This window comes from Gadus morhua, chromosome 14 (genome assembly GCF_902167405.1).
Source record: "Gadus morhua chromosome 14, gadMor3.0, whole genome shotgun sequence".
NCBI classification, from domain to species: domain Eukaryota; kingdom Metazoa; phylum Chordata; class Actinopteri; order Gadiformes; family Gadidae; genus Gadus; species Gadus morhua.
The window spans coordinates 9,026,340-9,044,264 of NC_044061.1; the positions used below are offsets into that span (position 1 = coordinate 9,026,340).

Consider the following 17,925-nt stretch of genomic DNA (forward strand, 5'->3'; position numbering starts at 1 on the left):
TGATGTTTTTTGCGGTTTCATTCCAAATCAGGGCACATCGCTTGCCGTTACTGTACTGACCAAACTTACCCATGAAACCTTGTATCTTCCATTTCGAATGTCGTTTTCAACAAATGTTTGTTTTACCTTAAAAGTTTCAATATACTCTGAAATACTAATATTATACATACGAAAATGATGTTATGTGAAAAGCTTTTTGTTGCAATTTGTAAAAAATTACATCTATTTATTTTTAATGTGGTTTTGTATAAAATATTTGCTTGCTCAATTAATAGTGGTTTAAAACATGTGTTTTTATACTCAGCCTGTTTTTATTTTATTCATGTGGTGTTATGTGGGCATTCACTTCAGTCCAGCTTGCTTGGTGTAAACAACGTGTGTGACGGCTCTGCTGCACTGGACCATCAGGGAAGAGGAGGATATGCATGGAGCACTCAGACACTCAGACAGAGCAGAATAAAGGCGCAACAACACCTGGACACACGCAATTATGATTATAAAGAAGGGGCTGGTTCTATAGGGGTGATATGGGATGTTATGGTTCTATAGGGGTGGTGATTCTATAGGAGGGGATGGTTCTATAGGGGTGTTATGGGATGTAATGGTTCTATTGGGGTGGTGATTCTATAGGGGGGGATGGTTCTTTAGGACGTTACAGTTCTATAGTGATGGTGATGTATTTCTTTGCTATTATGGTACGTGGGTTTGTGTGTGTGTGTGTGTGTGTGTGTGTGTGTCTTTGTGTGTGTGTGTGTGTGTGTGTGTGTGTGTGTGCGTGTGTGTGCGTGTGCATGTGTGTGTGTTTTGATATCTCTTACCAATCAAAGTTCAAATATGATTGCAGCAAATCTAATATAATAAAATCAAACAAATCACACAGCTATTCTTGATGAAAGGTAGAGAGATTGACTGATGATAAATAAAATAAAAGAGGGTTGAGAGGAGAGTATGAGAAAGAAGTAAATAAACAGATTGTAGCCATAATGGCAAGATAAGTGTCCTAAAATATCAAAGGGGAGTATTTACAGAAAATAAACTCGTAACAGAGGGCTGATTGAGTTAGAGCCATGGAAACAGTGGAGGCAGATGAGAACAAAGGACCATTCAGATCGGACAGAGCAGTTTCAACTTCTCTATTTATCTAGTCACTTGAGAGGAATATTTGATATCATTTTATATAATCCTAAGGAATATTGCAACTATTTAAATTGTTACAAACATACACATTTAAAAAAAAATTAAACCGTTTTCATTTTAAACTGGAGGTCAATTTTCATTTTTTAAAGACTAACAGTAATCACTGTTTTGGTCAGTTAAATCAACATTAACGGAACAAAATAATAGAAATGTAGTTAGATAAAAGATGAGGTCAAGACATTAATTTGGTGTTAATTATATACCCATTTACTGAGTATTTTGTCCAGGACATTAATGTGAATTAAAAAGAAGAGAAAGAATCAAAACGATCTGTTTCTTCTGCATCAACCTAACACAACAGTGGCCTATGTTATCAGGCATTATCTCGCTGTGCAAACACACACCATCCTAAGCGCACACAGTGCTAACAAAACACAATCCTGCTAGTTTGAATCATACTGCTGGAATTTTGTTGAGCAGGGGAAACTTGTGTCTGTTTGGACTTTATCTCGAGATTCTATTTTTTTTTTCTCTACTCGGCTTCATCAGACTATGCAGACAAACACACACACAAACACCCCCCCCCCCCCCCCCCCCCCACACACACACACACACACACACAAGTGTGTCTTCAATTATTGCAATGTCTGTCATGAGATGCATTTCCATCGTGTGTGCACATGCATCAATAGAGTGCCTCTATTCACACAATATACACATCTTTCCACTCAACCTAATATAATGGCGGTCTGTTGATATAGGCTACTATGGAAAATATTTCTGAACCAACAGAAACCATCCAGAGGTAAAAGGAGTAAGGTTAGATATCCATGTCACATGCTTATCTAAGAATGTGATGATTTATTACAGAGCTATTTCATATCACAAGACCGGTGTAGCAGTAACACCCTGGTACGGATGAATATTATATTGTACTTTTAATCTGTATGAAACGTCTCTGAGGGGGGCATTACACATCGATTATTATTCAGTTTGACACCATCTTGTCCTGATGTTTCAATAATGAGTAACACACACATACACAAGTACAGAGGGGGAAAGATCTCCCTCCTACTTGTCTCCAAACAAGATGCAACCAGCTGCTGCGCGCACACGCATGCACGCACGCACACACACGCACACACAAGCACACAAGCACACACACGCATGACTAAAGGAGAGATCTCCCTCCTACTTGCCTACAAACCAGATGCAGCCAGCTGGTGTGCGCATGCACACGAGTTAGGGTGCATCAAAAAACGCAATTCTTGAATTTTGATATGGCTGGGTGGTAAAAGTGTTCCAATATATGTAGAAACAACACATGCAAAATATTTTTCCAGTACATGATGATTTAGGGTTGCCACCACAACCCTAATTTTGTTGGATAAAAGCGCTCAATGGTCGCCATAGAGATCTGAGGTAAACAATACTACAGCTCAAGAAAACTGAGGTGATCTTTACTTTCAGTGTTTGGTTGGGTATGTATATTATTACATATTACTATCATATCTGTAGTTGTGTCTTTGTATACTTATTCATCATAAGTCATTTAAGTCATATTTATAGGTATTTGGTTGCTTAACATCAACAGCATTCTAAGGTGGACAATGTCATATTCAGAGTATAGATGTCTCATGTTTAATGAGAGAAGCATTGTAGTTGTTACAGTAAATTAACAAGCATATTTGCAAGCACAGCTAGCTACTCTGGTAGTGATGTCACGGTAAGTTATGATGAAGTTACACTATCTGCAGCTAAAATGAGGCTTATGCAAGAATGGTTTATCTTAATTGAGTGATATTAAGTACGGTAAAATAGGATTTTAAACACTATCCTTGAGTTTGTATCCTTTTCATTCTCAGGCATTGCACAACACAACCCACCCAAGGATCCAGCTCTCCTAAGATGCTGCCCTCACCAACTGATCCCTGCCAGACTAGCAGTCGCAGCCTGGTCTTTGGTCTGGGCCCCAGCATCACCAGTGAGGATGGCATCATCACCAGCGACAAACTGCCAACTGGTCGTCATGTCTTACGCTGCATGCTTGCCAAGAAACCCGGTGCAAATGGAGCGCTGTCGCAGTTCGAGGCAGCCAAGGTTGTCCTGGAGCAGGTGCGGGCATTTTACAAGAAAGCCAACATCCCAATGGTGAGCGACAAGCGTGCGTGCCACAAGATGGTAGACTTAGTCAATGCTAACAACAAGATGCGGAAAATCTCCCAGGCCAAGCGCTCCAATGAGAATACAGCGAAACAATTGCAGAAAATGGAGTGCAGACTTGATGCCACATTTCCGCTGTGGCCTCCAAATGTTGAAAAGCTGATCGATAACCCAGAAGACCTAGCTTTCTTGGCCAGAATGAAGTCTGACAGAGTGGCCACATTTGTTGTATTGGACAAACAGCTGCAGCTCAAGGTGAAGCGGCGAGGGGAGCGTCAGGCTGCCATAGCAGCCAGGCAGTCCCGCTGTGAAAAGGAGCTGGAGGAGATGACGGCAATGTCCAGCTTGGAGTCGGAGAGTGATGAGGAGTCAGAGGAGGATACTAACACAGTCTAGTCTCCACCATCTGAGGGAGAACCTTGAAATCTCATTTTTATGTTAATTGGGACAAAATGCAATCCCAGCCAAATTGATATTTTGAAATTCAAATTTGATGCACCGTAACACACGTACTTACACACAAACACAAACACACACACAAACACACACACACACACACACACACACACACACACACACACACACCAGGGTTATCTGGAATTGAGCCATGACATGGAGATGATGACAATGAAAAAAATATATATATATTTGGCAGCATCTAGTTACTTTTGTTATACTTCATAACATTCTATTTGGATGTTATTGCTTTGGAAATATTGTCTCTAATATTTGAAGCGAGAGAGAGAGAGACTTGCTCTATTGTAGAATGTTTTAAAGTAATGTAAACTGTTACTGTTGCAAAATCTGTGCACGGACCTCAACGTTGTGCTGACAAAGTCAGTCATGTGCTACACAACTGACGCTCTCTCAACACCGCACCAGGGTAAAGGGAAGGCGCATTAAACAGACACTCTGGCGGGTTAAATAATGATAACAGTTTTCACCTGATAGTGGTCACATGATATGATGAGCGGTAATCAACAGGCGATCAACAGGCTGCAGGGCCTTCTCCTGTGGGTTTGGAGGATGCTGCTTTCACCAGTCATAAGATGACTTCTGCAGGGCCACAGAGGGAAACGCGGAGGTCACATGGTCGCTGTATCCGACGTTTGTCTGATGCATGGCTTTAAACATCCAGAGACATTGTTATTCTTATCCCTGTCTTAGGATGTGTACAATGATTGGTGTGAAAAACAACCGGCTATGGTCTCACTTTAAAATGGCTGCTTTAAAACAGCTTATCATTCTAGACTAGATGGCTCCATACAGGGACCACACAGAATCAGCATACATGCGTTTACCAAAAGGAAATGGTTCTGTCCTCTTAATTACCGTATGTTTGTGATATCATGGCATCAGAGCACAACATTCACATTCAGTGCAAATAAATGAAAAAAACTCTCTCTCTCTCCCCCTCTCTCTCTACATATGAACAGATTTCAACCGGGATATAAAAACATCATTACAGGGACAAAACAAAACAAATTTAAACAAATAAAGCACCTTTGTGTTTGAAAGAACAGCAAAAGAGACAAAGAAAGAGTGAGAAAGAAAAAGAGAAGGAAAAGGAGGGAGAAGGTGAGAGGGGGGGAAAGAAATGTTAGGTGATGTAATAGCTATACTATGTCCGTTGATTAGACAGCTGTTTATGTTTTTTTATGTTTCCCTAATCCCTGTGTGAATGTGAATCCCTCTGTTTGGGTTTCAATGTACGTTCCATCACATTCCTACCTACCTACAATATGTGTACATGTGAATGACGCGTCCAAATGGACATGCTTTACTGGGAATTGTCTTTGTGGCTATATTATCTAACAGATTTATTTTTTAAGATTTCTTAAACGACACACACAACAAAGTCATTCTGCAATCCAAGTCAATCTTTAAATCGTACATCCATAAGTCAATGAGTCAATTACAACAAACACGTTTATAAATAGAAATTCATAAAATGTATAGCATATCCCATTGATAAACCAGTGCAGGAACACTGGAATATGGGACCTGCAGACTGGTGGTGGGAATGGGTGACTGAGATACAGTCCTCCACGGTTTGGTGGGCAGGACCCCACCAAACCGGAGAGAGGGAGAGGGAGAGGGAGAGGGGGAGAAAGAGAGAGAGAGAGAGAGAGAGAGAGAGAGAGAGAGAGAGAGAGAGAGAGAGAGAGAGAGAGAGAGAGAGAGAGAGAGAGAGAGAGAGAGAGAGAGAGAGAGAGAGAGAGAGAGAGAGAGAGAGAGAGAGAGAGAGAGAGAGAGAGAGAGAGAGAGAGAGGTCAGGTAGAGGGAGACTCCGGCCATGACAGCTGTCTTGGTCAGTATTGTTGCCGCAATGAGAAGAGTTTTAAGACTTTTTTTCTACTGGTAGAAAACAGGAACATTGGAAGAACATGCTAGAAAAAAGATAAAATACAGATATCGGGAAAGACAAAGAAGAATGGTACAAGAAGAGTGGATAAACTAGAAGGTGAGGAAGGCGAATGAAAAGAAAGTCTGATATGTTCGGCCTACCAGAGGGGTATCAGGAGAGGAGACTGGGAGAGCGGGAAGGGAAAAAACAGAGCAAAGAAAGTGTGAGGTTGTACTCATACTTTCAAAAGAGGGAGCAGAGGTTAGAAGAGGAAGAACAAGGCCTGACAATGATGTCAGTGTGTTTTCCTGTTTTTCTAAAACTCGCTGTCCGACCGAGTTGACATAACGTTAATGACTAACAGACACTGATATGAACCACACACACAGAAGCTGATGCAAACACACACACGAACACACACAGAAAAACACACACACACACACTCACAGGATGCGTCTGGAACTGACAAGCTGCCATATCCTGCAGGACATGTCAGCTGGATGTGTCAACTTCCTGTAGTCTTTATGTGTGAGAGGGGGGAATGAAATATGTAGGGTGGCTTCGATTGTGCTTCTTGCAATGGGCTGTGTGACTTTGGCGGGGTATCTTTCATTCATTTGAACTGGTTTGGAACCAAACAAGGAACCAATATTGATTTCAACAACCTGGTGATAGATGAAATCAACTGTTCTATGACTCTTTCTTATAGCTCATCTAAGCTAGCTATGTAATCAATCTTTATATTGTTTTTAGCAGAGTAAGTCTGATGGATACCCAACAGAGGTAGACTAAAATACGTTTTAGGTTTGAATTCATTTCTGGGGCTGCTGTAAAGTGAGTGTGTGTGTTTGTGTGTGTGTGTGTGTGTGTGTGTGTGTGTGTGTGTGTGTGTGTGTGTGTGTGTGTGTGTGTGTGTGTGTGTGTGTGTAGGGCGGTGAGGTTCAATATAACCTGCTATTGTGGTTCGCTCTCTATCCGGCATTTACAGCAAGCCAACATATCCCCCAGAAACAGTGTACTATGTTGGTCTCACTACAGGTCTATCTGAACTCCTGTGGTTCCCTCTGCAGTCATTCGTCAAGTTTAAGAGGCAGGGTGACACAGGCTCTAACCCAGACATATAAAGCTGGACAAAGGTAGCATTGAGCTCCACAGCCAACGGACTACATGTTCCTCAGTTTGAATAGAGACTCCACATTGGGCCCTGGAAGCTTTGTACTAAGTGTAAAGTGAAGATACTTTTCTAGAATAGAAATAGACAACTCCATTTAAAAAAACAGATTTAGGTGAAATCCCCAACCTCACACTCCCAACCTATACACTGCTTTTTTTTAGCCCAGTCCATACCTCGATAGTATGGAACGGAAAGGGTCAGAGACTTTGACCTATAGAAATCCAGATTGTCAACACAAAAGAACATCCTGATGGCTGATGGCTACAGAGCACGTATGTTAACGCACGAGTTTGGGAGCATACCATGCCATTTATAGTTATCAATGGCAATCCGACTCCTGTTGGGTTTCCATTGTAATGTAAAATAATAGCATGTCCTTAGGGATCAGCACAACTTACAGGACACCAGAACAGCAGCCAATGAGAGGCCACAAGTGAACAGGAAGTTCAGTCTACTCTCCTTGGTTCTATCTCTATTTGGACCATCTACAAGTATAAGCAAATCCAGACAAAGGTTTTGTCGCCATCTGCTGGCTATCTTTGTAAATACCAACGATATGTAAGTTGTCTGGGGGGCCGACATAATTCCCTCACCACACCAGGAGTTCGGGAACACCTCGACTGACAAGTTATTGAGACACACAACATAGATATATTGATTACATATTGCAAATATTACATTAAAAATATTTATTGTATGGTGTTCAATTTGTATCTGAAATGTAGGCTTTTAGGCAGGCTGGGGCAAAGAGTTCATCAGCGAAAAGGATGAGGCTACTGTTGTGGTTGATAAGCCCACAGCGAATGGACTGACACTACATAGGGGAATCAGAGGCAACTTCAGGTTGAATGGAATTACTCTCATTACCAAAAAGTGTCAAATAAAGCTCAGGATTCCAAGCTATATTAGTTATGGCACAAAAAAGAGAAAGCAAACAATGAAAAGGCAGAAGAAAAATAAATCTAACCTTTTTAGTTTAAATGGTGATGCTAAATTGAGTACATAATTGAGCAGAAAGGGACCGTAGCAATCTTATGTAAAAAATGTATTTGTATATGCACTTCCATACTGGTGTCAAAAAGAGTATCCACCAAAATGACACATTGAATCACAATTACAAAGAAAAGGCCTTTTTTCTTCAATTACAATTATTGAAAAAGTATATACAGCAAAAACAAAAAAACGGGGTAATGTGTTGAGCACAAGAGTGAATTACACTAGACATTATGGTTCACATGGGCCATCAACACATGAACACAAGAGTGCAGCAGTGCACACCGATACTCTGGTTGCTCCACTCAGAAATAACTTGGGTCGTCTCCACGAAAACACATTTAACCACAGTCCCGAGTTACTGTGTCAAATGCATTGCAGCTAAAAAGAGAAAAGGAACCAACACAATGAAGATATATATTCCAGTGGAAGTCACCTTTACTTGAAACTAAACACGGGTTTTGGACTGCCAGGGGGGGCAAGAGAGCGAGTGAAGGGATTTCTGTGATGCAGCTGCCCATTTTATGTTATTGTTAGTCTGTCCCTCCAGTGCTACAAGCCTGAATCTCACTGCTTATCAGCTGCCTAATGTGGGGGTTGGGGGGGACGGGGACGTGTACCATCTGACAAAGTGCCAGGCTACATTGAGCAGAGCCACCAGAGAGTGGTCATACAAACGACTCCTCTGCAAGTTCCGAGTCCAGTTTCAAAACTAAAACTAGAGGGACGACAGCAGAGCTGGTGCCCAAGACCCCTCCACCCCCTTGGAGAAATCGACGTCCCCCCTCACAGGAATTGAGACTCTGGGGAGGAGACAATGAGATTGAAATGGACAAATTTCAAAAGCACACAAGATCTCACTTGGAGTCATAGAGAGAGAGAGGACTCAACCGTTGAGCACTTTTATAACTGTAGGGTGATCGGCCCCTCTCTCACCCCTTCAAAATAACTCAAGTGCCAGGTGTCCAGTAAAGTATGGCCACTACCACAAAAGGCTTGGATATATATATGCTTTTGTTGTAATCTACGGTTTACATTTTATCTTTTATGTCTTCAAGACAAAAACACAGAAACAACATCATCGTATGCTGAGCAGTGAGACGAAAGGCCGGTAACTTGAAGGGGGCCTTCGAATAAACACTTCACATAGAACAGCTCTCATTTCGTCTCCGGGGAGACCGGAGCTTAAATCACATGGTAAGAAAAAAAAAAGAATAGCAATAATAATAATTTGACCCATGACCTCATTAACATTTAATCATAGGAGTGGAACGTGGGAATTTGGTTGGATGAGGGGGGGGAATTAGACCCTTGCCTGGCAAAGATTTTCGGGTTGTGGAAATTAGTCTCTAACATTTGTGGGGCAAACGCAGGCCAGCGGCTGCCGGGTGTTCGTTCAGTTACTCTTTGCCTTTTTGCTGTCATTCCCGTCCTTCCCGTTCTTCTCCAGCTCGGCCTCAGCCTCCTGCAGCTTCCTCTTCCTCATGTCTTCCGATTGGTTGGGAGTGGAGGCGGGGTGGGGCCGGAACGAGATGATCATGCAGGTCATGTTGTCACACCCGGTGCCGTCTCCGGTGGTGTCCGGGGCCAAACATTGCCCCAAAAGCTACAGAGGGAAGAGACGGGCACGGTAAGAAGTAAACAAAAACGCATACAACGTACAATGCCTTTCAGAAATACACTTCCTGATGGTCTATGTTTATTCCAAAGATTTACAGTCCAATCTATTCGTCCATCGTCACAGAAAAATGCAGAAAAGGAAGTGTCTGCATTCGGCACATAAAGGATGACTCTTTGACACGGGACGCGTACCTCTTCCACTATGTTAGAGAGGGGCCGGACTTTGCCGGCCTGGTCCGGTTTGATCCGTGCGCTGACGAAGTCCACCACCTCCTGGCTGCTCAGCACATTCCTGCACGCACACCGACCGGACACACCTTCAGTAACGGCGACTCAGAGAAGACGAGGAGACGAGGACGATGTGTTTGGAACAGACATCGTGTCATCATGGCAACCTCCACTCACCAGATGCCGTCGCAAGCGATGACCATGAAGTCGTGGTCGTCGTGGAGCGTCAGGACTTTGACGTCGGGCATGCAGGAGATCATCTGCTCCTCTGGCGGCAGGTTCTTGTTCCTCTTGTAGAAGTGGTCACCTGGAAAGGGGAAGGGTAAAGGTTGAGTAATGGTTCCTCTCCAACCTCAGCCGTGTTTCCATTGACGTATTACAAACAATGTGAAATGTTTGAATTTCTTGAATTAGAAAAGGCTGAGTGATTATTAGGAGGGTGATTTGCGGTGAGGGTAGAGCGCGAGGACGTGCAGGCAGTTTTTCCCCACCCAATTGGACTACTTTTAAACGTTAGGCTTGAAAAATTCGCATTAGGCGAGTACATACAATTTAATCTGTCAAAAAAATGGTGGATTATTATAATTCTTTCTAGAAACATCACTCAATACCATTCCCTTCATAAGGCATACAGTTAGTGCAGCTAGTATCACTTTTACTACAGCTACTACCACCACCACCACCACCACCACCACCACCACCACCACCACCAGCTCAGCTACCACCACAACCACTACTACCTACACACTTCATTACAGTTTAGCTTCCAGCTTTTTTTAACAATGTATTTCAGCACATGCTTCTTCATATAATGCAACTCAGCATCTGTCAGTTTTCGTTTCGCAATACATTTGCAATCTCAGATTTTTCAGCAATGCTGGGCAAAACATTTGACCTTTCATATTATTCAGTTCAATTCCTTTTACATTTCTGCATTTTTGGCAATGCTTTGCGCTTTTCCTTCAGCTGTCACTTTATTTGTTTCAAACCATTTAATATACGGTATATATATTTTTTTTTTTATAAATGGTGTGCATGTTTACGTTGTTTTATCTATTGAGACTTTTGAACTCTGTTCAAATCCCTTAATTTGATTTAAGCCATTTAAAGTTTCTTTATGTCTTAATCTATTTGGCTTTATTAAAACATATTTTCAACCTACAGCACTCACCGCATTATCTGCAGGAAATGCATTTCCTAGTTCAATAAAACATCCTCAATTTCATAAAGATTTGATAAAAATATGAAATTAATTCAACTGCTTGTGAAGTGTGATTCAAGTCTTCTGGGTGCCTGATGTTTCAGACATTGTCACTTTTCAGAAGCTGGCTGTGAAACTACTGGATAATGTGACCTCTGTAGATCACACACACACACACACACACACACACACACACACACACACACACACACACACACACACACACACACACACACACACACACACACACACACACACACACACACACACACACACACACACAAACTGTACCGATGGCTCTGGACAGGTTCAGTCCCCCGTTCACCCTGCCGTCCATGGTCACCTTGCCCCCGGCGTTTTTGATGCGAGCCAACTCCAGCTCATCCTCTGGTTTGTGGTCGTATGACATGTCGACCGCCTTGCCTGCGCAGAACGCACACATGAAGGGTTAAATCCTGCCTCATAATGTTAACTGATATGATAAAAACATTGCCCTTCATCTCTCCATTCATCATCTTGCATAAATGGTATTAGCATCGTACAGGTTTGTCCCTCATGAAATATAGCTGTTGAAAGCAAGACCCTTGATAAATATACATACTGCATGCTACCCTTTTAGTTTATTCTTCCCAATGGAACAAAGTCTCAGCAGTACGCCAATTAAAACCAAAAGCCGAACCGTCCTCCAAAGTCTTCTAACTGATTGTCATCACTGGTGTGGGGGTTTCTTGCTTACCGCTCTCAGACACCACACAGCGCGAGTCCCCAGCGTTGGCCACAATCAGCTGCTTCCCACGCATCAGAGCAACCACCGCTGTGGTTCCACTGTCTGAGCCGGGCTGCGTCCCCACACACACACACACACAGCTTGAATACCAATTTTGAAGGAGTCACAATGAGGTGTACACTACTGAAAAGTGTGTGATTCATCATGAGACGGAGACAACATTTTCTATACTATTAAGTCATTCAAGCTAAAAAAAAAACAAAAAAACAGAAAGTGGATTTAGATCCATATTGAAAGACATGTTTCGCTCACCTCCTCTTTGCCGTCCATCCCCGGTAGACACATTTCTTCCTCTTCCTCCTCATCCTCTGAATCCTCCTCTCCTTCATCTGTGTCCTCCTCTTCCTCCAGTTCACTGCTGTCACCGTCCTCCTCCTCACTACCCTCCTGATATAAAATAACCCCAAAAACCTTTCCGTGAGCACACCGCTCCCAGGCACATCGTTGACCGCGAACCTCTGCCACCATCCGTTAAGAAGGTGGTTAAAGTCTGTTTTAATAGCTTGCTAATGTTTAACTAATTCCAAACCCTGTCGGGATTACATTAGGAGAAGGCTTTGGGAGGAAGACCCCTGGACCTGCCCGACTATGCCTGAACGATTTTGTATAATAAACTAATTGCAATTATTTCGACCAATATTGCGGTTTAGCATGTGATTTTTCTTCTTATTTTTAAAGTTTCTTAGGTACTGTATTATTCACTAAACAAGCAATACATCATTCTATAGTATGACCAACACAACATTGGAAGCAGTCCACATATAAACTGCTCTTTCCCTTAGGCCAGGCCTATGTGTTGAGATGAATTGATATTATAACATCTCTATTTAGCTATTGAATTGTAAAGGAAAAATAAATACAAATTAGGGGTGTACGTTATAAAAAGTACACCAGTGTGAATTGGCGCTATGGTATGGATTACCGGCATGACCGGTAGACAGTGTTGTGTGTAACGCGTTACAAAGTAAGCAACGCCTTAATAAAATAACGTAACTACCTTCTCATGTAAAAAGTAAAGATGAAACGTAGTTCCTTTTTCAATTCGGCTCAACGTTACTTTTCCCAGGGACAGATTTGACAGCAATACTGCCTTCTTAGGCAGAATGCTATTGCGCAAGTATGCAGCTGCGCTTGCTGCGCGTCTCTCATTCAACACCATGCGAGACAGAAGCCGGTAGCGTGAAGCTGGGATTTTTTCGAAAGCCAGTCCTTACGACAAAAAAATAGCAATAACAAACGCCGTCACTGTTTACCTGTGTATGGACAAGGTTCCCTTTCAAAATGTCGATAGAAAGGGCTTTAAAGAGATGGTCAAAACACTCGATCCCAGGTACGCGTTACCTGCCCCCACACAACATACTATTAAACATTTGCTTTTTCCAGAGATGGAAGTAGCTTGAAAAAAGATTTTCCATTTTTTTATGCATTTTAGGTGCCTAACCATTTACACCTTCAGAAGCATTTATAAATCGAAATTAGAAGATAAAAATTAATATACCGTGATATAATACCATTACCGTCTATGCCTCAAATCATACCATGATATACACTTTAGTCCATACCGTATAGCCCCAATACAAATCTTACTGATTTCCAGTCAGTAACAAAAAAATGACCATGTGACCAGGTTCGATGCCGGGTTTGAATCCGATCCATCGTTCAGCCATGCCGCAGCGCCCTCACCTCGTCGTCGCTGTCCTCCTCGTCCTCCTCTCCCTCCTCTGACTCCTCGCTGTCCTCAAAGAAGCGAGAGCGACCGTCTGCCACGGCGGCGCTGGAGGAGCAGGACGGCCCGGCGCAGCCCTCCGCCTTCCCCGCCTTCTCGCCTCCGCCGCCTCCCCCCGCCTTGCCGCCTTCGGCCGCCACTGAGGGGGGGGGGGGGGTGGGGATGGAAAAAGCATGAGGAGGAGAAGAAAAGCGTCGTCTTGATATCGTTTTTGGGCCAGAGCTTGACAACCTCCATCACGATCCTCAATTTAAAAAGTACATCTCTTGAGCCTTTACAGCTTTGCCCTACCTGAGGAGGACCCGCCCTCGTCCCCGCCTGCCCCTCTGGTGGCTTTGCGGCAGGCCCTCAGCTTGGAGAACCCTGTGCCCCCTGCCTCTTCAGACTTGGCGCTCCCGTTGCTCCCCTGGTCCGTGGCCTCTCCGTTCACCTCCGGCTCCTCGCCCGCCGCTCCGGACTCGGCCTTCTCCCCCGGGGCCCCGGAGTGAGGACAACCCGCCTTCTTGGCTGCGGCGCTAGGGGGGAAGAGGCACGGCAAGAGGCTGTAACGTCGGCCCAGCCGGGCAACACTTGGATAGGGCGGAAACTAGACCAGGCCGCCTTATCAGGGCTCCATGGTAGGGGACGATATGACCTAGGCCTAAAAAAATTTTTTGTTTGGTTCCGGTTTCCGACCGACCCTGTCAATTTATGTGCGACCCAAATTATTTTATGAGTTTTATAAAAAAAAAAAAATATATATATATATATATATATATATATATATATATATATATTTTTTTTTTTTAAATGTAATTACGTTTTGGTACAGCACCTCTATAATTACGTTTTGGTACAGCACCTCTTCATTCTGTACAAGGATGAGCGAATTTTCTCGTTTTTAAATGAAAACAACCTACCCATCATTCGCTGCCGCTGGAAAAAATAAAATAAAAAAATAAAATAAATTCCCTACCTACCCATGACCTCAACTGACAACCAACAGGAACCAAACTTTTTTTTTTTTTAGGCCTTATCAGGGCTCATGGTAGGGGGCGATATGACCTATCAGGGCTCATGGTAGGGGACGATATGACCTATCAGAGCTCATGGTAGGGACCAGAGATGGGACAAAGTCACTGTTTGGCAAGTCCCAAGTAAGTCCCAAGTCTTAGCAGTCAAGTCCGAGTCGAGTCCCAAGTCAAGACAGGGAAACCCTTTATTAACATGTGACTGCAATCAAATGTGTCCACAGACATGGTGACTAATGCATGATAGTAAGCATTATTGGCCCTTAACACTAATATTCAGAAACAACACTTCCTCAAAAGGCTACAAGTGTGTAGATTTGTCACATTTTTTGAACGAAAGTAAACGGAAAAATGATTAAGTTAGGATGTCTTAAGTGTCAGAGGCTGGCCAGACGGCTTCAATGGGACCAACTGAAGACGCAGCCAATATGAAACTAAATCTGTTATTCTGAATAAAGTATAAATGATATCGAAATTTCGGTTTGATATTATTGAAGATACAAGTGTAGATTTGTCTTCGCTCGCTGTTTGTTTTTTTCATCTTCACGGAAGTGAATGCGTCTTGGGTGTCTAGCCTTCCTGGCGGGAAGTATGTTAGATATCTAAAACAATAAATGTATTAGACTCAAGACATGTCGAGTAATTACAAGTCCAAGACCGAGTCAAGTCTCAAGTCAATAGCAGTCAAGTCTAAGTCGAGTCGCAAGTCATGGGTGATTTTGTCAAGTCGAGTCTGAAGTCATAAAAATCATGACTCGATTCTGACTCGAGTCCAAGTCATGTGACTCGAGTCCAGATCTCTGGTAGGGACGATATGACCTATCAGGGCTCATGGTGGGGGACGATATGACCTATCAGGGCTCATGGTAGGGGACGATATGATCTATCAGGGCTCATGGTGGGGGACGATATGACCTATCAGAGCTCATGGTAGGGGGCGATAGGGCCGCCATATCAGGGCTCAGGGTTTGGGATAACATGGCCGCCCCATCAGATGGCATGCTACACGATGTCTCACCTGAGAGCGGCGGCGTGCTTCACAGCGTTGAGGTTCTGCCCGTAGCGCACCAGCAGCTCGTCGATGGTCATGGTGGCCTCCTCGTGGAGCAGCGCCGCCTCTTCGTTGTCCACTAAGAGAAGGACAACACCATGGGCCACCAGCTCATTCAGACGCAGAGTGGATGATGACGATGATAATAATACGATATTTTAGAGCGCCTTTCTCAAGATTAGATTAGAAAAACTTTATTTATCCCAAGATGAGCAGTTTCGTTCAGTTTCAAGGTCGCCTTACAGTTAAGTCAAGCAAATTACAATTTTAAAACAGACAAATATAGTTAAAACAAACACATTTAGTTAATAAACAATGGAACATATTCACTAAATTGGCAGGTAGGTGGAGTTAGGAGGGAAAGGTCAGATGGATGATAATAATATACATTTAAAAGGGGGCAGGGCACGGTGTGCTTGCCAAGGGGTTTGACTCTGAGCTGAACGGGTCCACAGCCCACCTCTTAGAGCAAGATGCCTAGCCCACTGAGCGACGTTGGGTAAAGGATGGCTAAATTACACAAAGTATAAAAACAGCCCCATAGAGCGCCCTACATGGCCAGCTGGACAAGAGAGGTGGACTGGGCCCTGACCGTCACAGTTGGACTATACTACAGACAGAAGGCTCCACTTACGGTCGTCCTCCTCTGCCAGCTTCTCGGCGGGGGGCTCATCGGTGGGCCGCCCGGCGATCTGCACCAGCTCCTTGATCACCTCTTCGGAGGTCATTCTTCCGTCTATGAACAGGAACGCCTCCTCCAGGGCCTGGCGGGAACACACAGGAGACGTGAAGAAAAGGGGCCACCACACATTGGTAGGCAAGCACCTAGTGAGTCCGCAGTTCGGGGTGTTCGACTCGCAGCAGGTGCCTGCCCACCGTGATGAAGTCCGTAGGCAAGGTGCCCGAGTCCTACACCCGCTTGTTGTTAGAGACATGCATCTAAAGGCAAAAATCATCTGCGGGTGCTTTGGCTCAATAATCATTTGTGTTGGAAAACAATGCTCAGAACAACGGCCAAAATACATTTGAGATTTGGGCAGGATTGCAAGGCATTCCTTATTCTGCACCATGTGACTCAATTGGCCATCTACTCTATTAACGGTTCAACCTTCTGACTGATGAGTTACTGTACAAATATCTATACTTCAAAAATCCAGAACACATCAGAACGTTTTTTTTTTACCTTCTGCAGTTTGCCATCTTTGTAGTTTTTCTGCTCCTTGATGATATCAGGGAGGTACTTTGAGCAGTAAAGAGCCACCTCTTCACCTAGTTGGGGAGTAGACAAACTATTCAGAAAATACTTTTCCAAATTGATATTGAGAGAAATGCCAATGCACTCAAAATCCAACAAAATATCATACCTTAAATACCAATAGATAGACTAGTCCTTTCATTCAATGAAATAGTCATTCATTCATCTGTGTGTGTGTGTGTGTGTGTGTGTGTGTGTGTGTGTGTGTGTGTGTGTGTGTGTGTGTGTGTGTGTGTGTGTGTGTGTGTGTGTGTGTGTGTGTGTGTGTGTGTGTGTGTGTTACCTCCATGGCCGTCATACACTGCAAACATGGCTGTTTCGCTGTCAAGCTCTGGGATGCAGTTATGAGCATCCTAGCAACAGGAGAAGAAAACATGAATAATATAAGCAATGTTCCTAGAAAATACATAATCTTAGATATGATACGTAAATCACTGCATATGTAGCTCATTACTAAACATACATTGTTTAGTAAATAATTCTAGCGATGCACAGAGCCTAATTCCAGGTATTCAGGGAGCCAAACTTAACGCTCAACCCTAAAAATCACGACACATCGAAAAGGAAATCAATTATCGATCGATCCACAAACCACTAACACATTGCATCTCCTCACCTCCATGGAGACGCGCCATCCCTGCATAGCAGAGAACCCGTAGCTCATGCTGCTGTTGCCGCCATCGGAAGAGGTCTTTGTCGTGTTTGGTTGCGACAGATATGCCCCCATGGTGGTCGGCTTCTATGGCTTTCTACCTTGACAAGAGATCACAGTTAGAATGCTGCGCCTTTATGTTACGTACGGCTTAGTTTGACCGTCTACGCAAACGTTGCCCAGCTAACGTTAGAAGCATTTAATGACGGATTCTTGCTAGCCAGTTTAGCCAGGAAAGGTAGCTGGTAGGCTAACATTAGCAGGATAACAACAAAGTGGACAGCGGCTTGCTAATGCAAACATGCTAGCTATGACAACCCGGCTAAAGTTCCGTAACCTGTGCCCCACATATAACCCTCTACGCATTTCTCAAACCCAAATCGACGATAACTAGGATGTGACGATAGACAGTTATCCATCAAGCCACCACATATAACAGTGTGTACAATATAAGGTTTTACATAGGATTCCTACACGTGTAGCGGCAGTGGATATCAACAGTCCTTTCACTAAGAAGCAGGAGCCGTAGAGGAAGTTTTGGCTACGCGCAAGCTCAGTCTTTTCAAAGAAAAGGAGCTAGT

The 17,925-nt window shown here is 43.5% G+C and overlaps 1 protein-coding gene across 4 annotated transcripts; it reads right to left on the reverse strand.

Moving 5' to 3' along the window:
* Positions 1-7,495: 7,495 nt before the first annotated feature.
* ppm1g (protein phosphatase, Mg2+/Mn2+ dependent, 1G) lies at positions 7,496-17,913 on the reverse strand. 4 transcript variants are annotated; one of them, XM_030376465.1, is made up of 14 exons: positions 17,819-17,913; positions 17,309-17,441; positions 16,976-17,045; positions 16,621-16,706; positions 16,072-16,201; positions 15,405-15,516; positions 13,668-13,891; positions 13,334-13,515; positions 11,903-12,037; positions 11,600-11,702; positions 11,155-11,286; positions 9,840-9,969; positions 9,627-9,726; positions 7,496-9,420 (listed from the first exon to the last, which is right to left on the reverse strand). In XM_030376465.1, exons 2-14 carry the CDS (start codon positions 17,417-17,419, stop codon positions 9,211-9,213), a joined length of 1,725 nt encoding a protein of 574 aa, XP_030232325.1. In that variant the 5' UTR covers positions 17,420-17,441; positions 17,819-17,913; the 3' UTR covers positions 7,496-9,210. The 4 variants fall into 4 exon arrangements, with proteins under 4 accessions (XP_030232325.1, XP_030232328.1, XP_030232326.1 ...); XM_030376468.1 differs by having other exon boundaries at positions 17,309-17,445; positions 17,819-17,907; XM_030376466.1 differs by having other exon boundaries at positions 17,806-17,907.
* Positions 17,914-17,925: the final 12 nt, after the last annotated feature.

What these genes read in the sequence shown, in the direction of transcription:
- ppm1g (XM_030376465.1), bottom strand. Translation starts at nt 17,419, where the DNA reads ATGGGGGCATATCTGTCGCAACCAAACACGACAAAGACCTCTTCCGAT. An exon ending in CTGTGTGGTGTCTGAGAGCG is followed by an intron (nt 11,287 to 11,599) that starts GTAAGCAAGAAA and finishes CGTTCTGCGCAG; the next exon opens with GCAAGGCGGTCGACATGTCA. An exon ending in TCTCTAACATAGTGGAAGAG is followed by an intron (nt 9,421 to 9,626) that starts GTACGCGTCCCG and finishes TTCCCTCTGTAG; the next exon opens with CTTTTGGGGCAATGTTTGGC.